General features: G+C 45.6%; 1 protein-coding gene across 6 annotated transcripts in view; it reads left to right on the top strand.

The window, feature by feature from the left end:
• The window catches only part of LOC135384163 (short stature homeobox protein 2-like), a 127,165-nt gene that overhangs the window by 63,155 nt on the left and 41,003 nt on the right, over nt 1-23,007 (top strand). For 5 of the 6 annotated variants that reach the window (XM_064613385.1, XM_064613386.1, XM_064613382.1 and 2 more), the window contains exons 2-3: nt 20,653-20,788; nt 21,774-21,908. In XM_064613385.1, the coding sequence (XP_064469455.1) occupies nt 20,681-20,788; nt 21,774-21,908 (243 nt within the window). In that variant the 5' untranslated portion in view covers nt 20,653-20,680. Of the gene's footprint in view, nt 1-17,114; nt 17,215-20,652; nt 20,789-21,773; nt 21,909-23,007 lie in introns of those variants that run through there. The other variant, XM_064613383.1, reaches the window with a different exon arrangement.

The following is a 23,007-nucleotide window of genomic DNA, read 5'->3' as shown; positions in this document are numbered from 1 at the left end:
TTTCACTTGTGCACGAGGAGCCAAAATCTGTCCGTTAGGTCCAAGTAAAACTTGATGGAGAAATTGTTGGTTCGTTGTTTTCTTCTTGCTGCTGCTCCCACTGCTTGCCGTTGCCAGTTGTTGTGTTCGACGACGAAATGTGGCAACGTCTTGGTCACTCCACAACAGGTTTATTTACACAATGATATTTACAAAGTACAGTCAAGACGTTCGTCCTGTGACGGCCGTTCGCCTCGGAGTCCGTTAGCCAAGTCCCTCTTTGTTTCCCACTTTCCCCCCGCTCATGGCGTTGTTGTCCAGTCCCCAATGCTCCCTTCCCTTCGCACGGCTTAAGTTACACACTTGACAAAAATAAGACAAAAACAGTACACGCCTACAAAAGTTAACTCGGCTGACCAAACCATCTTCCAACCCTGGTATTTATAGCTTCCTGTTTGCTACTCAGAACCACTGGGAGAGCCCCTCAAGGTGACCCGATCTCCCGTGTGTTCGCTCCAGACTCTAGGAGCACTATCCAGATCCCATACTTGCCAGGAACGAGGGTGGCGTCTTTAAAGTGTCCGGCCGTGTTCTCCGAAAGCGCGGGGACACATAGAAGTAAAAATATAAAAGAAACTCGGCATTTCTGTCACACACCAAGTTCCAACTTTACAGTCCACTCACTCCCACTGAAGGTCACAGTGTCTGCGTCTATCGCGGCGTTCCCTGCCTTCAAGGTGCACCGCGCAGTGGCGTCTTCAAGAATTAGAGCGGACGCCAAAAAAACCTAAGAAAACCGTTGCGCACGCGTTGTCCGTGAGCGAAGCATGCAGCTGTGCTGGTTGTGTTGCATGCCGTTGTGCAAGACTTTTTGGCCCAGAGAACTCGCTCTGAATGTAGCTCCAAAAAAATGTCAATGTATCGTTTTGGCTAACGTTCATGTGCCCAGATGGGAAGACGTGCGGCATCGCGACGAGGGGGACCGGGGGAGGGGGGAGGGGTCGCGACGGGGCCGTGTCTATATCTTTATGGCGCGCGGGGCGGTGACGTTTGGGAACCCCTGCCCAGGCACTCGGCACGGATAGATACACCAGCTTTCAATGCTCCATTGCTGCCTTTACTGTTCCGCCTGCGCCATCGCGCCACGCCATACCGTCTATCGCATCGCACATCCTCCACGTCTGCAGAGTTGCATGCCATTTTGTTCTCCCCCAAACACATTCCATCCGCCGATATCCGCGGCTGGGTGATACATTGCGACTATAAGGCAGCTCTTCAATGTATGTATAGCGAACATGACTATTCGTGGGTGTCGCTGGCGCCAGTGGTTGTGGATATATACCAGGAACTAAGCCGCCTTGAGATGAGCGGACACTCTATTTCCAGTGGATTCCTGCACACTGCGGCATTTGCGAGAATTAAGAGCCTGACGGGACTGCGGCTGCTGCATACCATTCCCGATAAAGCATGCGGATTGTCCTATACCCAAAGGCGACAGGCGAAGCTTCCTCAAAAATATGGTGAAGCCTCTGGCGAATGCGCAATGGTTTCGTGTCGTTCCATCAAGAACTCTGATGCGAGAAGTGGATCCTAAACTATGTTTCACCCTGCCCTCCCGTGTGTCTTTGCACTGCTGATGTATACACTCCGTCTCAGGGTTACGTCCCCCCCCCCCCTCCCTTTCAACCAGCTGCTCGGCCGCTCCGACTCCATGTTCAGCTCTCGCTGTGTCGTTTTGGCAGATATCAACCATGTGGTACTCGAGTGCCATCTTTACAGCAACACCTCGGTGTCGCCTGCAATTGATCGCTGCATCGCTGATCGCTGCACCATTTACATTGGCAACCATCATCGGCCCTTGGTCTAACGTGATCGAACATCGTCGTGCTCTGCAGTGTTTCCTGGTCTTTCTCCGTGACACCGGCCTCCTCTCTACCCTATGATGAGCCTGCGTATCCCTGTGTGATGTGTATTCTGTTGATGTTTTCGCCGCCTGCAATGTTGAGCTACCGCCTCCGCTGACTGTCGTCCACTCACTTCAGCGTCGTTCACGGTCTCATCGTGTCACATCTCATTCCGTCCATCGTGCATTTGGGGTAGTGGGCCGCACCTCATGCGGCGAATTTCGCCATTCATCATCATTAATTTATCTGTTGTTGTTGATGACGATGATGCTGTATGTTGACGAAAAAACATGAAAGGGAGATATTGAATTTATCACACAGCAAATTCGCCAACTCCCACAAACACACAAACATACACACACACACATACACAAATGGTCCCGTCGCGTTGTTGTGGTTGTGCTTCATTGTATCAGAGTAATCTACAGATTCTAGTGCATCATTAGTAAGACAAAACCTCAGATTATCTAATTTAAATCCGCACCGTTAGCTGCTACTGTCATTTACATGAAACATACCACCACAGCCCTACCATTAAGAACCGTTGTGTACAACCATCAGTTACCCGTTTACCTCGGCCATTCCTGTAAGTTTGAGCGCTTTCATTGCGAGTGGAATAGTTTGTCACATGAAATAATTTGAAAATGTGACACCTTTCGCTACGAGCTCTCAATTTGCTGTGGCATCTACGTAGTCTCCTGTGGAGCTTATCTCGACTTCTTTCACCCATGAGCACGACTTGACTTCATTCACACACAGCCCTTTGCCTTTTCTTAACCCTGATTGCACCGTGTACCTTTATTTATCATTTGTACCCTACAACGATAGACGGCGTTCGCTTATTTTGGTGTTCTTCCTTTATTGTTCTTGTTCATATGCTACTGCTTATACATAGTGAGTGACATTTTCGGGTTAAACCCGGTTATTCCCCTCCGAATTGACCTCCGACCAATTCGGGTTAAATCCGATTTCTCTCCGAATTCCGGTCACTATGAAATCCTGAAATTTCGGCTGAAGACGAACAAAGGTCGCCACGTGTGACACATGTAAGAATGGGTCACTTACGTTCCCAGCAATACACCCATGTGTGTCAACACTGTCTATGCCTTCGGGGATTACCGCTGGAAAATCAGGATACTGCAAAAAAAAAAAGAGAAAGAAACACAAAAGAGGGCTTAGGAAAGGACTTAATAGACAAGAGGAGAGACAAAAACACCCGATAACACCCGAAGGCACAATCATCGCCCGATTTCTCCCCGAATTACAGATTTAAAAATAGCGCCCGATTTTTACCCCCCGAATCTGAGAAAGGCATTTCACCCGAAAAAGTCACTCCATACTTATACACGCTTCCCCCCCATGTAATGCCCCTCGTGTCATCATCATTTGTTAGTTTTTCGGTATTTCCTAATTATTTTTCTTTATTTCTTAATTTTATTTATTTATTTATTTCTTATTCCTTCCTATTTCTTTCTGTCTTTAATTCGTATCTTTTCTTTTTATTTATTTATTATTATTTCTTATTTCTGGAATAGCAAGCCGACGTCCCGTTTCGCTGACCTTTCCCCGTTTTTTTCCCCTTTTCGTCTAATATATATATTCCCCCCCCCCCCCCCTCTCGTGTCGCTGCGATGTAAATAAATGTCCCTTGCCCGCTTCCTTTATCTATTGCGCTCTGTATCATAGACCCCAACTCGCCACCCTTGTGATGTATATTGCGATCCTGCTACATTTTAACTTCCTAGCGGGAAAAGTATATTTCCGCTACAAATTCGGACAGCAGCAGGCTCTTTCTCCACGACCGCTACTGGATAAAATGGAGAACGAGGAACACTGCCGGGAAGACAAGCGAGACACTGACAAAACAGTTTTTTTTTCTTATTATTTATTTCGTTTCCCTGGAATTCAGGCAGACAGTCTGGCGATCCTCCTCGGTTTAAAACTACTCTCATAAATTAAGCCCCGCTGAATGCAATAAAAAAAATATATGCAAATCCCTTCTAGTATCTTAGAACCTTTCAAATTTTTGTGTGTACTTTTCAGCGGTTTGGAATAGCACTGTCTGATAGTGAGCAATAATGGACAACGGGTTTGGTTTTTAGTTACATAAGCTATATTTAGTTCTAAGTTTGCTCTGCATATATTATACGGACTCTGTATTGTTTGTTAAATATCTGTGCTGTCTCGACATATGATTATTACAAATGCAATGTATTTTTTTTTGTGTTTCCACTCCTGCTTGGGCCAGTGAGCCTGCAGTATTGATAAATAAATAAATATAAAATATAAGCAGATAAAAAACTGCTGCAGGCGCGTTGGTGATATATTTAAGTTGTTTTTCGCAGCTTTTTCGCAACTTTATTTTTCGCAGCAGGTAAACACTAGTTTACAATATGTTCTGGCGTGCGGAGTTGGAACTTCGAGAGGCGTTGGAAACATAACAAAATGTCACCATGGTCATTTCACGAAAGAAAAAAGAAAAAAAAAAGACAGAAAGAAGAATCCTTACTTCCAGCAGTGTTTTCCATTTTGTTCTTAATATGTCGTGAAAGAGGCATTGGTGAAGCATTCCTGTGGAGGCTAAATAATCTTAACTGGCGTTGATCGTCAAATGTGATTCAATTATCCCTTCGCGTAAGACAGGCAAGCCTGCAGGTAGTGAGCTTTGCCCTCGTTGACGATTCCCAAGGACCCTAAAGTGTCGTGCTTGCCCACTTCTATATGTGAAGCGTTTGTCACATTCCACACGAGAGAAATTGCATTTGGTAAACCCCTCATAAAAAAAGGATGTGAACCTGTTCCTAAAGAGGTATGAGGTTCGTAAAGAGATAAAGAGGTTGACACGAAGAAAACACAACCTGGTGACAGTACGTAGACAGACAGTAGTAGTGGAAAAGCTTGAGTTTGAGAATGATGTATATTTCGAACACAAAACTGTTGTCGTAGAAAAATATACTGAAAGATTATTGCGTTGTTGAAGATGGCGCAAATTCCTATACTATCACTCTTAAAAAAAAGGGTGTACTTTAACTCCTTGCCTTGCCACATATATAACACCCTATTGGAGAGAACAATTACTCTCAAAAGGGTAACACCTTTTACACCTTCTCCCTGCCGGAGAGTAATTGTACTCTCCTGTAGGGAGAAAGCTGTTACGCTACTCCCTTGAGGGAATGAGGAGACTCCCTTTTTGAGAATAATTGTACTTTCCAAAAGGGTGTTATATATGTGGCAAAAAAAGGAGTTAAAGTACACCATTTTTGTAAGAGTGATAGGCAGTTGTTGAATATATTACCCGTGCGCTTTATGCTAAAAAGAAATGGGAACGACATCAATTCTAGTCCAGGTACCCTGTTGACGGTTTGATTCCAAGTATTTTCATGCGTGCACACGAATTATGTACCTGGGACCCTTAGAAGAGAGCGTGAAATGCAGTCTTCACTCTGTGACATTCATTTACTCCCGTGCATTTACTCCCAAAAGGGGTTAGTTTTTGTGGCAATGCATTTAGTCCCCCAAAATTTTTACTCCTTGTTTTTCTTCGAGTGTACTTGATGAGAGCCAAGCCGGATATCGACAAGACGTGTTCCACTCTGTGATTTTCTTTCGTTATGACTCTCGTGGAACACACATCCTTAAAAAAAATCTGGTATAGACACGTTTCCTTCTGGAGTAGCCAGCACCACATTATTTTTGTTGATGCTGAATTCTTTATCGAGTGTTGTTGATATGTATTTCATATACACAGTCATATACCGTGGCTGGGGGTTTGCTAACGAGCCAGTCAATGAGTATAAGGTCTACACTATGTGAAATATCTTGAATGCTATGCGATTGTACTTGAAATACCAAGGGAGCGCACTCTAAGATAAAACCAGCACAATATATACATTCCAATGTATACATTGGAATGTATCCAATGTAATGTAGCCACAATGTATGCATTGTGCTGTGTTTAATACATTGGTTAATATGGCGATGGTCTCTCAACTTTATAGAGTTGAGAGACCATCTCCATATTAACCAATTTATTACATACTATATACATTATGTTATATTATATATATAATATTATATATATGTTACATTATATACAATACATATTAACCATATTATTCCTAACCAACCAAGTACCTGAAATAGATCGACCCTTCTCATGAACCTGAACTTGCAGACACACAGAACAATGTTCCAGCAACACTTTATGTAATAGCAATATACAATTCCCACGCATCAGAGACATCCTGGTATCTGTATAGCGAGAGCCATACCGGCAGCATCAAAGGGAAGGGCGCTCCGCGGATGAGGGTGCTCCCCTCCGTTTAATTCGATCCGTTCCTCCCGTTCAGCAGCAGCCAATGGCGTAGCACAATTCGGTTCGCCTTTGATTAACTGTTTCATTCGTCGTTGATTAACTAACGTTCGTTTCAAAACGACCCGAATGAAATAAGAAACACACAAGGCACCTGTTGTGTCGTAAGCGAGTAATTTGTCGAGCCTAACTGAACTCTGAAAGGTCCTCATCGTGAAAGGGTATAGGTGACCGCACTGAGCGAAAGAACAAAAGGGGAGGAGATTTCCCATTCGGCTGACGAAGGGTGAGCGAGGGAAGCCTTCGAAGAGGGCTTTTGAAATTTTAGCAAGAGGTGAAAAAAAAAAAAAAAAAAGAAGAAGAAGAAGAAAGGGATGGGGGGTGGGGTGGACGATGGATCTGCAAAAGAAGATGTTTTGCAGCGGTATCTGTTAGTGGGAAGCATTTCGGGGTATCGCTGTTTTGACGCACTCAGATATGGGTACGTTGTGACGGAAAGTGTCCCGATTTTTCAGGGTTTCCTCTCTCGCTTTTGTCCCGAATATAGTAATATTTTTGTCTCGGTAATCCCAGCTCTACACGTCACCGCTCACTTCACAGATCACAAGGTAATGCTCGTCACTCGAAAGTAGTTGTGCATAAGTATATCAATGTCATATATAAAAGTGTCAAAATCCGCACGCAACAGCTGCCGCTGAAATTCGCGTTGCACAATCGTAACCGTTCTGTAATTTTTTTTTAAATTTTAATCCCGTGTAAACGCCTCAAAGCAACTGTGGGGATGACCGGCGTACCAACGAGGACACATGAAGAGACAGCAGGAAAGAGTCAGAGATAAGGGGTTTGGTGCGCGTCCGGGCTGACTTCAGGGGGAACTATACATCCATTCGTCCGGAAAGTCTGCGAAGATCCCCGGGCAAAAAACCTTAGAGAACACAGCCCATGGTAGGATTCGAACCCACCACCTCCTAATCTTCCGCAAGGCCTTGTCTATCACCAACGAGCGAATGCCCTCACCCACTCAGCCGCTGCACTTTTAGAAGAAACGGGTGGAGCAGTTACACCTTTTAGGAGTTAATACGTGGAGTGTTCAAGTCAAACCGGGACTTTCTGTCTCCTGAGTGCAAAAATGGCTCGCGCTACTTGTTTTTCGTCATTTTCACATGCGACAGGCCTCCGCGTTCACCACGTGGTGGTCCCAAGTTTGTGCAAGAAACACAAGACACGTGCTGGACAAGATGGCCGACAACGAGGTGAGCGCGCACATCGAACAGCGAATTGTCATGAAGTTTCTCGTGAATCAAGGCGTAGAATCATCTGAAATTCACAGAAGACTTCAGGCTCAGTATGGCCACGGTACACTTAGCCGCAGCAAAGCGTGAGTGGTGCAAACGGTTCCGAGACGGCCGTACATCAGTGCAGGACGATCCCAGCCGGTGCGGCTCAGAGCCCATAGTGTCAGGGTTCCTGAGAACATCCAACTTGTGGAGCGCCTGATCCTCAAGGACCGACGGGTAACATGTCTCGAACTGGCTCGAAAGACGAACCGTTCTGTGGGAACGTTGAACACTATCATTCATGAACACCTCCAGTTTCGGAAAGTTAGTGCCCGTTGGGTCTCGAGGCAGCTCTCCGTGTTTGACTGCCAGACTGGAAATCTCCCAAGAGCTAAGGCACCGTTTTGACACTGATGGACAGCCGTTCCTTGAGCGGATCATCACGTGCGATGAAACCTGCGTGCACCATTTCACTTCTGAGTCTAAACGCGCATCAAAACAGTGGAAGCATCCGTGCTCGCCGTCTCCCAAGAAGTTCCGAAGCACCCCGTCTGCGGGTGAGGTCATAGACACGGTTTTCAGGGACAAGGCAGACGTTGTTCATGTCGATTTTCTGCCCAGTGGTACCACCATCAATAGTGCATATTACTGCCAGGTTCTCAGGGATGTGCATGAGGCGCTGAAGCAAAATCGGCCGGGCCTCATCACCAAAGGAGTCCTCCTCCTACAGGACAATGCACGCCCGCATGCCGCGCATCTCACGACACGCACCGTACAGGAACTTGGCTGGGAGTTGCTGCCACATCCCCATTACAGTCCAGACCTCGCCCCCAGCGATTTCCATCTCTTCGGGCCACTATAAAGGCGTTCCTTTGGGGCCGCCACTTCAGCTCCGACGACGAGGTCAAGAATACGGTCCGATCATGGCTGCTACGCGCCCGTAAGGATTTCTACACTGCTGCCATCCAAGCCCTCGTGAAAAGCTGGGGCAAGTGCATTACTGCAGCTGGAGATTACGTTGAAGAATAAAAATAAAATTAAATCATAAATAAAAACGTGTCTGGTATACATACTTGACACAACAATATTACCGAGGTTGACCCTAACGACCGCCAGGTGGCGCGAACCCCGACTGTGACGTCATGCTACACATGTACAAAAGCTTCAAGACACCCTTCTAATCTCTTAGACCTGAAGAAGGCGGAGCTTCCGCCGCAACGTTGACCATACCCCTAGATATCTTTCTATTAGTTTAAATTGTACTAAATCGCCCCGTCTTTTACTTCCCCTACCCTTCGTTGTTTGCCTTTCATTCCTTCATAACTGTATATACTATACAGGGTGTCCCAGAAAACGTGTCATTGAATTATAATAAAAAAACTACACCACCTAGAGTCATGCGGTCAATAGCATTTGTTCTTACTGGGTTTTTGCCACCTCCTCATGTGAATGTCGTGTAAAGTAAGTTTAATTATGTAAATTTTTGCGAGCTTAAGTCGGAAACTTGCCCAGTAAAGGTCACTTTTTTACGCCACCAATGTGAAGAACGTGTCTAATTTAGCCAAATTAGTGATAATTGACAGGGATATTCAGGGGCTATCCCATCGTAAAAAATAGCCGAACATCATGCTCTACGGAGGTCGCACAGAGTAGCGCACGATGAATTTTTCAGCGCAATCCTTGTCAGTCCGACGAAAGGAGGTTGGAAACCCAGCCCTCCCCGACATCGCAGAAAGAGATAAAACAGGCACGGCTTATCACGTCCGACTTTCGTTTGGATAATGCTTTCCCTCTCCCAAGTTTAGGAACTGTTGCTTTTTCTACTATCACTCTGTGGGCTGGCTTCGGAACCTCCTTTCGTCGCACTGAGACCGATTGCGCTCAGAAAGTCATCGCGCGCTACGGTCCGGTGCTCCGAAAAGCATGATATTCGGCTATTTTTTCTGGTGGAATAACTCGTGAATATCACTGTGAATTATCATGAATTTGAGTGAATTCGGCACGCTCTTCGTACTGGTGGGGTAAAAAAGTGACCTCTACTTGGCAAATTTCCGAGTTCAGTTCGCAAATATTTACATAATTAAACTTGGAGTACACGACATTCACATGAGGAGGTGGCAAAAACCTAACAAGAACAAATGCTGTTGACCGCATGATTCTAGGTGGCGTAGTTTTTTTATTATAATTCAATGACACGTTTTCTGGGACACCCTGTATATATGTATATATATATTAAAACATATGCATATTAAAACATATACGTGCAGCCAAATAGCTCCTGCTAATTTTTTTCCCCCTTATACACTTGACTGGCTTTGCACTGGGCTTTCAGAGGTGTCTTAGGACACCCTGACGGGAGGCATCACGTGCCACGTGACCTTCGGACGCCATCCGCTCAAACGTTGCCTGCCTGCGTACTGCTGATGAGGCCCAAGAAGGCCGAAACAGCTGTCCAGTACTGGCATGGCGACGTTTGACTTACAAACATGTATATATATACAGGGTGTCCACGCTAAGTGTGAACAGATTTTTAAAAAATATATCAATCACTTTTTCCGAGATGAAATCAATTGCAATATAGCATATGCTGAAGGGCACTCCATAGGGGGCATTAACAGACTCGTAAGGAAAAAATGGCGTTCCTTCACGAATTTTTTGCGAACCATCTATCGAACGGATTTTTGTTCTGAAAACGGCTTTGGTATCTGGTGACCGAAGAGATCAGATGTTCTCATTGGAGCAACTTCGTAGCTTTTATAATTAAAAAGTTAATTATTGAAAGTTAATGAAGACATTTCCTTATGAGTTAGTTAATGCCCCCTAGGGAGTGCCCTTCAGCATATGCTATATTGCAATTGATTTCATCTCGGAAAAAGTGATTGATATATTTTTAAAAAATCTGTTCACACTTAGCGTGGACATCCTGTATATATACTATATATATACATATATATAGTATATATATAATGAAGGGGGAAAGCCATTAAAGAAACAAGTAAATGACACTAGACGTATTTGAAATTCAAAATTACAGATTAAGATGGCTTCTGAGGCTGCACGCCGAGAAAGAAATACTCATGGAACGATGCGACAGCACCAGAGGACACGTGTTTCGCCGTGTTTGCGGCTCGTCAGCTCTGGGTAGCTGCGCATCGTTCGGAATTGGCAAACCAGGCGTCGCTCAATTTTGCGAATTCCGAACGGCGACAGGTGAGGTCTGAAGGTGAAGGAAATCTCAAAGGCTGGGGCATTCCAAAACAACCGTTTTTCGCATCATCTGCGAGGGCATTCACATGAAAAAGGTAAGTGCGAGATGGGTGCCACGACTTCTCTCGTCAGTTCAAAAGCAGCAGCGCGTCGTCTGTGCCAAAGAGTTTTTGGAGCTCTGTCAAGAGAACGAAGAAGAAATATTGAAGTCAATTGTCACAGCGAATGAGACTATGGTACTCTACTATGATACCCTTTCGAAAAAGGAGTCGATGGAATGGCGCAAACCAGGAGAAGCACCCCCAAGAAAAGCCAAGGTCACACAATCCGCAAAGAAGATCATGGCAACAATATTTTGAGATTGTCACGGGATCCTCCTCATCGACTTCAAAGAGAGGAACACCACAGTGAATGCGACTTATTATGCTTCACTCCTGCACCGACTGCGAGACGGCATCAAGGAAAAGAGGCGCGGCAGGTTCAGTCGAGGTGTCCGGTTGCTCCAGGACAATGCCCCTGTCCACACGGCTTCTGTTTCCAAGGCTACACTGAAGGAGTGTGGCTTCAAAGGAATCCACCACCCACCCTACAGACCAGACTTGGCACCAAGTGACTACTTCCTGTTCTCAAACTTGAAGAGGGATCTCAGAGGACGGAGATTTCAAACCGATTGTGAGGTGCAAGAGGCAGTTTTCCAGCATTTTACGGACAAAACTTCGGACTATTTTTTCAAGGGTATAAGAATGCTGGTTGAAAGGTGTCAAAAGTGCATCGAAGTTAAGGGTGACTATGTCGAAAAGTGACACACTTGTTTCGTCTCTATGACTATTAAAAGTTGGTCGGGCAGGAAACTTATGGAACCGCCCTCGTATACACACTAGAACCTCCTGAAATATACATGAAACTATGCAGCGCACACCCCGTGATTTTTATTTTTATTCTTTGTTGTTTGTTCTTGTTTGAGTATTTGAGTACTTTAATTTAGCAAAATTTGAGTATTTTATCAAGGGTCTGTCTATGCAGAGGGCGCTAGTATTGAGGCACCCTGGATAAAGTGGCTATATAATGCCACAGTCATTCAGAAGCACACAACACAGAAGGTTCTCGCAACAGACACAAATCATGCAGCTGAAGGCCATGCCAGGCGCCGGAACCTGCATAGAAGCCTATTGCAAAGGAAAACTCACGTGACTTCCGGCGCTGGACCAATGACTGAGGACTGGCCACTCTATATTATAATTTGGTAGCGCGCGTTTCTCTCGCACGGTATTCCTCCTTTCCACTCTGCTTCCCTTTCTCTTTTCAGTTTCTTCTGATTTGTTGTTTTTGCTTCTCTCTCTCCTTGTTTTTTCGTTCGCGTTTCTTCGAGCTGAGTGGGAGTTACAGATGGACCAAAAGCCAGGAGACATGTTTCTTTAATAGTATGAAATAAACACTGGCTTGCATAACAAGTTGTAAGTAGAAATGCGAAACAGAAATCGACACCTATTCGGGCGTCATCATCAGCACAGGATTTCCCCTCCTCATTATCCTGTGCTGATGCTGACGCCCGAATAGGTGTCGAAACGTTCACGCATTTCTGTTTACAACTTGTTATGCAAGCCAGTGTTTACTTCATACTGTTAAAGAAAAGTGAGAGTTACAAAAAAAAGAAGAAGAGGAAAACGACGAAGCCTTGGCTGTTTTTGTCGTATGAGGCATTTTATTCTGCGGCACACGTTTATGCAAGCGACAGGTACACATCATCTTTGCATCAACGAAAGCCTGAATTTGGGTGAAGAAACCTGAAGGCGTCGGACTTCCTCGGGCGAGGACTGTGAGGCTGCTACATGGGGCTGGCGCTCAGAGGCTGTAAGATTAAAATTAGAATCAGACATGCAGCTGTGCATGATGAAAGTTGCATGATCAAAGTGTGCAACGTAAGCACAACGACAAAAGTTGGCATTTAATGCGAGAGGAAAAACAAAAAATAAAAAGATAAAAATAAAACGATTATGGGCGCTGTCATTGGGCAACTCGGCTGTGATGTGTGACGTAAGTACCGCAAATATATTTTACTGCGCTCACCTGACAAATCCACAAATCCAGGCTCAATACCAAGATAAACTTGGTTTTGGAGCTACAGTGACAACTACTTAAGTTGGCCAACGTCGGATAAAACTTCTCGGGCTAAACCACGTAGAATCCCAGGGTTGCGGCAGTGTCTAGACATTACGAAATCAGCGGCTATTTAATAAGTAACATCGAATCTATTCGAAACAGCAGCACGATTCATGTGAAATAATTTTTCTCCTAATACGTCAGTCACAACTTTGAAACGCGAACTTAACCTGTCGTCCTTAGAACAGTGCCGTCTTATCTCACGTCTATCCCTCTTTCATAAACTCTTACATAACATTCCCTCACAACAGTGTCGGATTCGCCGATCCACTGCCATCTTTCCCCGCTTTGTGCGCCACACTTACCATCCGCAGCGTGCGCCACACGCACCTGGCCTTCTGAAAAGTGTGACAAAATCTGCGCAATCCTTTCATTTTCCTGCGACATATGGCGTAACGTGCCGAACATGCATTTATATGCACATTACAGCCGTTCTAGTAGGCCCCCAACGAATGCCGGAATCGTTTTAAATGCGACAGCATTTCTTAAAAGTAGCACAGAAGTCATTTTCAACACCCTGTTTTCTTCCTATAAAACTGTTAAGTAGGCCAGTAAGATGCCCCATGCGAAGTACTTCACATCGCAGAGTCCTAATTATCGCAGAAGTTGAATTGAAAGTACGCCGCAAAAAGCGACCGTGCGCAACGGTGGTAGAGAGCAGTACCAGCCTGAGATCTGTCTGGGATCACGCGCTGACGCTACAAGGATCACGCTCGCTGATTGGTCCAGGAAATGTTGTCTGCTACTCCGCTGTCGTCTGCTACTCGGCTGTTCGGGGTTCTGGATAAGCATTGCTCCTGGCTCGGTGATGATTCGGCCGCTCTTTCTATAGACCACTTTACTGTTCACAAACAATCTGCGCCATCTGCGCATGCGCGGGGTTGGTGCGGACAAAACACACTGAACGCAGCCTGCGAATGCTTTCCGCAAGTGCGACATCGGCCGTGTTGCACTGCTACACTGTTCTCGATTGTGTCCTTCCGCAATACCCGAATAATTTAGAGCTCTGAAGGAATGAGACAAGTGTTGCTACAAGACGATATTGTTTATGAACGGTATACAACACGACGATCCCTATGCGCTGCACATCGACACGCGGACAGCCCAGCCCCAAAACATGCAGCCGATCACAATATCATTGTAGTTTATCTACTATTTTCGCCGAGACAGTTCACTGCTGATATTGTGCAAGCGTACAAGTCACTGGAAGTACACAATTACATCACCTAAGGCGAGCTGTTTGATCGGGGCGTTTCTGAAAACATCGCTGATTACCCAAGCAGCACAATGTACTGAAAGTCGATTGCAATAGGGGTGGACGGTATGTGTCTTCTCGAGTTTCACGAGTCTGGTCAAGGCCTTCCATCTACCCGTCCACCCCTGTTGCACTCGACTTTCAGTACATTGTGCTGCTTGGGTAGCTACCGGCACTGATTCATGTTAGCGTCCTTTATTACAAGAAGTATTACATTATCGTGTAACATGTATTACATTACATGTATAGTGAGGGAATCTCACAAAGGCGATGTCAGGGAATCTTTCCGTTTAACTGATCAAAACGATTCAAACACCAAAAATGATTCACAATAACACGATTTCTTCGTTCTGCGTAAGTCATATCGCCACCCTTTCCCCATCCGGTGGTGTACCCGAAGGAGGGTTTGCGGCATGCCCACTTTGATTGAAAACGATCACTCCAATAACTCAAATTGATTGCCGTTTTGCCCACACCAAGCATCGATTTCGCAAGTTATTCGCTTCCGTGCTCAAACTCTGTAGCATCTGCACTGTGCGTTTCATATAATATCGTCAATATCGTCCGACACCACGGAGTTACAGTGTAAACGACGTACTGCAAAACATTCGCGCAAGTATAGAGCTCTCGGATTTTCCGCCACTACTGCGGGAGATGCGGCGCGTTCGCTAAAGAAAATGAACGCAAGCGACGTGCTGCCGAGAATGAAAGGAGCTACCGAAAGAGGCCGAAATACGCGTGACGCTGCGTAAATACTAAATCATACCAAACCTCGACATACTTCCGTGTAACTATTCGTTCCTCGCCTACCTGTACTGCCGAACCGGACCACCAAACGCATACTGGCCGAAGTCAGACGTAAACGTCGACGCGCAGGAACCCATCATAAGCGCGGAGCGCCACAGGAGACGTTCAATCTGGACATCGTGGGTGATGTGAATGTGCCGACCACACTCAACGGCACAACGATAGACTGTGCTTGCGCAAGAATCGTTAGTGTGCGCCGCATGGGCTACCATCTCCTGCTACAGTATCCAGGAACCCATTCTCCGCATCTCCAGAATTGGAGGTCACTCAGTCCTGAAAAGGAATCGTCCGAGTGATCGTGTACGGTGACATACGTGCGTTCAGGTTCATGGTCTTAGGAATAAATAGCGAGTTTTACCAGATCGGAAGGTGTTAACGTTAACGTTTCGGAAAACTCGATATGCCAGTGGCCTGATTCCTTCGAAGTGGCCTGCGTCACGCTATTGATAATCGATTTGACAGGTCTTCCGTTATCGTATCGTTTCCGTAGAGTGCTGCACATCTGCTAAAACTCCCGAAAGTGTGCTTCTTTCGCATTAGAAATGGAGTCGCCTCGCCTGTCGTAACGCTGGTAATGCTCTCGCATTTCATATACACTCTAAATATTTTCACACCTTTAAAGGTGTAAAATTGGTGTATTCTCATGTATTACACCTATTTCACACCCTAGAACCTTGACTTGAAAATTTCGAGGGTGTAACTATGGTGAATTACACCCTTTTATGAGACATTGTCAGGAGGGTGTGATGAGGGTGCAACAGGGGGTGTATTTGGAGGTGGGACAGGCTGCATTACACAGGCTAAATGTGTTCCTGTGCAGTGTTGGAGTGCTTGTGGTACTCAGAACTTAAGCTTGTGATACAAGTTGTCATATAAAGACCAAATGCACAGTTACTCAACATTTGGCACACTGTCATCTAACCCCTCAAGGTTAGATGACTGGAAAATATAAAATTACTACTATGTGATAAAGCTGTATTAAGTGATACGTTTGAATACCTTCATGCCTACGTAATGTAGGATATGTATGCTACATGGCATAATGTCAACCTAATAAAAGCATAACTATTCAGTTCCTGTGATTGTGTCTGATATGTATGATGCGCGCATATACCCACATCAATCACCTATAACATGTGTGTGCTGTGCAACATGTGTCTGCAATGTCCTATTTTTGCTTCACACAGGGCACAGCTGAGTAGTATACCTGGAAAGTATTACAAGTTCAGTGTGAGAAAAGTATATTCTTGACTTTTTAAAGAATATTTTGCATGGCTGTGATCGAAGAGTGATGCCAAGATAGCCACAATTACACTCCAAAGTACCAAGCATGTGCCTTCTGTAAAAACTAGAAACACTATATTTTCGCAGTGAAGCTGTAATAATTTCCAGCTGCCTCTTCTATGGTTTGCAGGTTACATTACACCCTTCCACACAATTACACCGTTGATTTCTTGATGGTGTTCCGTTACACCTTAAAAGGTGTGCGCCATGCACATGTTCTTTTACACCCTTTAAGGTGTAAAATTGTTTAGAGTGTAGTTCTCTTCGCTGTGTTATCTTTGTAGCATTGCGCCAAAACTTCCGCTGTGTAGCGCATTCGGGCCGTCAAACTATTAGCACACAATAAACAAACAAATAAGACAATAACATGAAGTTCCACGAAGCACTACGCGTTATTACTTTTGCTGTTGTGCCTCGCAAAGAAATTAAAAAAAAAAACTCATTGCAACGCCAAGCGTCTGTGCTGCAGCAAACCTATCTATACCCTGTTACACAGCCAAGCAACACCACGCATCAAATTACAAGAGAATACGTCTGAAAGCACAACATGTGCCACAAACACGTACATAACGCACATAAAACGGCGCACCTAGGCATTCTTCCAGTTCTCGGTCGTATAGCCAGAGTTATTTGAACCCATGATGGTAATGGAGAAAATTAAGGTTTTTAATCATACCCTAATCGGGGTGTATAACAAATAACATAAGAGAAACAACCTCATTTGGAGCTTCGGAAACCACAGTTGAAAGGCGGTCGCTGCCGCGGTGTAATCTAAGTAATTGCGGAGCAGGTCGAACCTTTGAGCTCGAGTAACATCATCGGATTTCATATATGACTTTGCCCGAAATCACTTTGCTTAATTTGAAAGGTAAGCCCATCATAGAAGGGATGTATAGAGAGAACTTCATTTCTCATTGGTTGACAGCATCATGCGGGGGGCGGGGACTCGTGAATTCGTGGTCCGGAGATGTTTGTCATATATGTCACGGAGGAGAGGATCGTTTGGAAGGAGTCGCTGGCGTTCCACAGGTGAGTTTGGTTCAGGACTTGATTGAATCGGGTTGTTGCAGAGCGAGGCTAAAGGTAGGGTGAGGCAGCGGCAGGCGTTGCCCTAATTGTTTGCGCTGCAGGTTTACTGAATGATCTGCATGTTTTCTACGGGTGTCCTTGACAGGGCAACGCGGATTTCTGTCAAGTCCAATAACAAATAGATTATAAGTGTTTCTTTTTTTCTTTTTTGTTGTTGTTGTCTCAAATATTTACGGAGTTCTGTATCCCATAACGGTGTACACGACACAGTGTAGATACAGTCGTTCAGGCAAAGTGATGGATGTTTTATCCAGGCAACTGCTGAATTATTTATCTCAGTCCTCATCACTCTGTAGATTCAGTGCTTTGCGTATCTTACTATTGACGTCTCACAGCAGCACGCGCGGATACAGACGACCGTATAAGCGTCACAACACCGCTATTGTTACGCACGCCTTTTCGCGCATCGCGCCTGATGTTCGCAGCCGTGACACACATCCAGGTTTCGGTCACTTTCATTGGTCTCCTAGCCCACGTGAAGTATCACGTGAGTAGCACGTGCCTAACGTGCACGTAGTTCCCGTAGTACCCGTAGTGTCCGGAGTACCATGGAGGCGTAAGGACAGCTCCGTACAGTGGCGTATCTAGAGCTACCTGCGCCCATGGCAACATGGATAACATGATGTCCTTGGGGATGCGTTTTCGTGTTGTCCGCACTAGGTTTCAGACTATAACCTCTCTAATGGCGGGTGCTTTAGATCATTTATGAATGTGCCAGGTTGAGTACCCGACCTGGCACATTCGCACCCGACCACATAATAGCGCCCCTGTTCACCTGGCGCCCATGGCAACTGTCCACACCTGCCACACCCTAGATACGCCACTGGCTCCGTAGCACGTGTTTGCCTGTTCTTCTTGCTATGCTGAGAGCATAGCGGCATGGCATGGCTGCAAGAACTATAAATGTATTTTTGTTTTACAGCGATAGCTGTAAAGCAGATGCCCTAAACGGGGGCGGGGGAATTCTGGAGTCGGCAGAAGAGTGTCTGAAGCATCCAGTAAGGCGCTTCCGCCCGCGCCTATGTAGGCTCCCTTCTGGGATAAGCCTGCGCTAAAGGACTTCCTCCCGCGCCTCACAGAGGGCGCCACAGCCACACGTTGTAATGTCGGTTGCGTCCGCGGCGAGGAAAGACTCCGTCGCTCTGCGCATGCGCTCTGGAAAGTATTATAGACAAGCCACGTTGTTCGCCTAGTCGTGCATTGTGCCCAAAAGGGTGACACAAACACGCCATTGTTGTAACTACCCTCAAGCGGGTGCTTTCCGCAAAACCGCCGTGTTCTCGTGGTCACACGTCGTACGCAACGTAATTTTCAGGTCATGTAACTTTGTTTACATGTCGCTTTAGCGCTTGCCGATATATTCCCGTTAGCATAAATTCAAGAGATGAACGTATTTTGCCAGCGTAAACTATAAGGTGCTTCTTCCGCGACATGGTATCCCATTTCTCCTTAGTTTAAGTACATCACACCGGCTGAGTGTGTCTTAAAGCGGGGTCGTCATCACATTTTTGGAAGTAGTGAACAGTACGAACGCTCATGTGCAAAACTACGCGTTTTACTGCGAGATTATCGGATAAAAATAATTACGGGGTCGAAAAACGTCCAAAGCGGCGCACAGAAAGAGCAAACGATTTGTTTACAAACGGTTTGGCCGCCAATCACGGGTGCGGCCATCTTTGACGTCACATGTGCGGTGAAGTTTGCTGTGACGTATGACCATGACCAGTCCTGAATGCAATGCCTCCGCCGGGCGCGCTTTTGTCTATGGAACAATACATTAGATGCCACCCCTGTGGTTGTGCCACTGTGCGATGAGTTGTCCGGTTGAGCGTTGAGCACTACTGCTGCCAGCCTGGGCAATCAGTTCCAGTGGCATTGCATAGCACACCGGTCGTACTTGGTGGTTCCCAGTTACATTATTCCTTCCCCGAAGCAACCATCACTGCGTGGGCAAATATGGCACATTTCCAGACGTAAACTCGAAGTTAACCATTGCCACCCAGTCACTTCTCCCGTCCTACATGATTTTTACATAGGTTGAGCCTCCACTCGATGTAGTCCTCGCCATGTCGGCACGGCACTCCTTGAGATCACTGTTGGAAAGATATATGAGTTTAGTCAAAGCTGCAGCACTTGACAACAGTATTCTGCCCCTTATCATATGTCAAGATTGGTTCGAGACAGCCAAAACTCTTAGACGTCTAAACCAACATACTCGTGCTTGCAACATGGCCCTTCCAGCGCCACTGTCCAAGTGCATCACAAGACGGTACCTCGCATGGCAAATGCTGTCACTACTAAAAATCCTCAGCTTGCCTGCACTGTTGATGTCCCCAAGTTCAAAAAGTATCTTCAATGGGTCGTCTGCCTTCAGAGCGGCAGCCTCTAGCTCGAGCCGTTCACCAGGAACTACACCTCTGCGAACCTACGTCAGTCATTGTCCCGACCCACCGGTGTTGTCTCAACCCAAGTCCACAGTGAGCTCCCAACATTTTCCAACACGTGGTTGCTGTCCACTTGTCAGATGTGTCATGTGCTCTCACACAGTCAGAGCAGTCTTTTAGAGGGTCTTCAACGTCAAGATCCTGAGTGTCTCAACTTCTGCAAGCTAGGTCCTGAAGACGACTCGCAAACTCCTTTCACCGTTGTTAACGAGCTTCTATTTTAACCACTAGACTCTCGCCCCGCCCCCCCCCCCCCTTAAAAATTGCTTGGTCCCTAGCCGCATCCAGCCCACCAACGCTCTGCCCTCAAGGCTCTCTTTACCTTTCCGGACACCATAGGACTTCGATGCTTATTGTGAAGGGGCCCATTATTTAATTCCCCGAATCGCCACCAGCAATGGTGTAGAGCATCGCCCTTGTCGATGAAAGTCCCCAGTCATCATCTCGTAATAAAGTTGTTGTTGTTATTTTCGCCGTACCTCTTCAGGACAATTGACCTTAGTAGCCCCAGTCTCAACGCGTCCTGCCATTCTTCACGTCATGCATAACTCGGCGGGAAACCTTGCTATTCAATAAAAACAAAAAAAGACTGCTACTGGTAGAGTTGTATATCCGGCGGCGTCACGAACGGACACACAGTGGTCGTAGCCAAGAAATGTAGTTTCACAGTTAGCCTGGCTTCTAGTGATGAAACTCATCATCATAAAATGTAGTAGTAGTTGTTGTTTTATCCTCCATCATCGTCACACTTCCCTTCACACAAATTATAATACAAGCGGGAAGTGGTGCTATCTTGTTCAACTGCGAATATGCGACCATGTCTTAGCGTTGTCAACATAACGTTTCTACGTGTTCCCATTGTACGTAGCACTCCATAACCTTCGTAGTTTCGAGGTCCGACCTACATTATAACAGTTCACGTGTTGCGTTCCAGGACTGTTTATTCGGACTAAACCACCTTAATGACATCATCTCTGGGAGTTCATGTCCAGTCCTCTGGGTCCCAGAGCCACGCGAGCGGATCACAAGATGGCCTCTACGAGTCGTTGCTCCTCTCCAACAACAGGCAGGTACGTAGAAAGATTTTTAACATACTGTCTTGTGAGCACCACGAGATAGACTATAGATGCGAATGAGGCCGTGCACTTATACTGCGACCTTAATGGAAGTGAGGCTGTACCGCGAAACTTGACGAGACAACAAGAAGTCAAGGAGTCAGCTCGATGCAACTCTGGACAGATGTCAGGGCATTTGATTTAAAGACACCACAGAAATCATGTGGTGCGTGCATTGTATTGCCGTTTTTTGTGGAATGTTGTGATTTATCACGGATGCTTGTTATCCGTACGTCCATCAACAGCACTGTGTATTGCCCAGGACAGAATCGTACAAGAATATAGACGGGAACATAGTAAAGCAACCTTCCTCTAGTTTAACAAGAGAGAAACTGATGTTCTGAGGCTGGAACAACATAGAAGGGACAGATACAAACAAAGCCTCCTCCCAAATCAAAGGCTTTGTTTGTATCTGTCCCTTCTATGTTGTTCCAGCCTCAGAACATCAGTTTCTCTCTTGTTCAACAGGTGCCGCTTGCGTCGATTTCTGTCGTATGAATGTGTGTATGAGTGAGCAAAAAATGTAAGAGTGAAAGGAGGGTGAGTGAGAGTGAGTGGTTGGTTTGTCGTCCCTTCAGATGACGCACCCCGAAAGTCGCTGGAGAGGCGTGTTAGCTTAGCTCAATTGGTAGAGCCCTGGACCGGTAATCCAGAAGATGTGGGTTCGATCCCTACAGCTGGCTGACCTTTTCAGTGACTTTCATCTTTCTTCCTCTAGTTTGCTGTGTCTGCTAGTGTATCCGTAAGACATGATATTATCGAAACAACACTTGTAGTAAATACTTCTTGAGTCACGTAATATCAGCAACTGCTTAGCAGTGAGGGCTACCAAACGAGGAGATGAACTTCGAGAAATTGAAGTACCCTGCTATCACAATTGTATTTGTCACAGACCAGCACAATACTCTAATGGCAGTGTTGCTCCCTTGGTGTCTTTCAGCGCCGCAATCGAACTACTTTCACGGCTCAGCAGCTGAACGAGCTGGAAAACTTGTTCCAGAGGACTCACTACCCCACCTTCTACATGAGGGAAGACGTGTCAAGACGAATCCGTCTCTCCGAAGCACGTGTTCAAGTCAGTAAAAAGCACGTACAGTCTAACAACCACGCGCAAAACGTAACAATCTAAACACCATGACATGCTTTCTGATTGTATGCTATTACCTGTAAAGATTCGCAGAAACCTTTATTTTTTTTTATATTGATGCTTCTACGCCACATCGCCAGGTGGCATTACAGTACCGGGTGTACAACAATATACATAGAGATATACATTACATTGCGTATACATACAAACACCAATACCCACAATATGCATACAATCAAAATGTTAAAAAGTGACATGTAGAGAATGGGGCTCCTGACACGGTTCCACTCGTTTATTATTTTCGGGAAGGACACTAAGAAACGCCTGTCCTAGATAAATACGGTTGAACCCTCCGCTAACGATTGAACCTTGGTGATACGAATGTCGTATATTTAAGATATGTCTTTCTTTACACACAAGTTTTATCGGTTAGAATAGTTTCCAGGAAGTTAAATTCTCGGTTCCTGTTTGCGAACTGAGAATTTGTCCCTCCCCAAAGGAGCCTTTAGCTCTGGAGCCCTCGCATACGTTATACCATACAATTAAAATCTAATCTAGCAGCCATCTTTTGGGCCCTGTCAACTTTGCACATTAAAATTATTTCGTAGGGGTGCCGAACAGTGCACACGTGGTCTAAGGTAGGTCTAATCATTGTAATATACGCGCTGCTTTTAGGTTTTACACTAACCAGGCGAATACTGCGGTAGACTAAGTGGATCTTTTAAATAGCTAGCGGTTACGTAGTCCACACTGTATGTCCATTTGGGGTCGCTACTAAAAATTTACCGATATATTTACAAGGTAAGGCGGGGCAAGATGAGACAGAAATTTGCAATTCAGTATGAAATTTTAATTTCTCCTGTTAAAAAAAATAAAACTAGCGATAGGTGCATTCTCAGAGGTCTGAGCTTCTGACCTGTAAATGCAGAACGGACGTAACCGGTGTAAGGTAAACACGGAAAAAAGAAATTCAAAAATGCAGATTGTCTCATCTTGCCCCAACCCTCGGGGCAAAACGAGACATCGCGTGGGGCAAGATGAGACACGCCGTGGTAATGAACCATACAAATTAGTTTTTTTTTTCAAT

This window comes from Ornithodoros turicata, chromosome 2 (genome assembly GCF_037126465.1).
Source record: "Ornithodoros turicata isolate Travis chromosome 2, ASM3712646v1, whole genome shotgun sequence".
Classification (NCBI taxonomy): domain Eukaryota; kingdom Metazoa; phylum Arthropoda; class Arachnida; order Ixodida; family Argasidae; genus Ornithodoros; species Ornithodoros turicata.
Note: the sequence above shows the minus strand (reverse complement) of the source record. Positions and strands in the feature narration are given on the sequence as shown.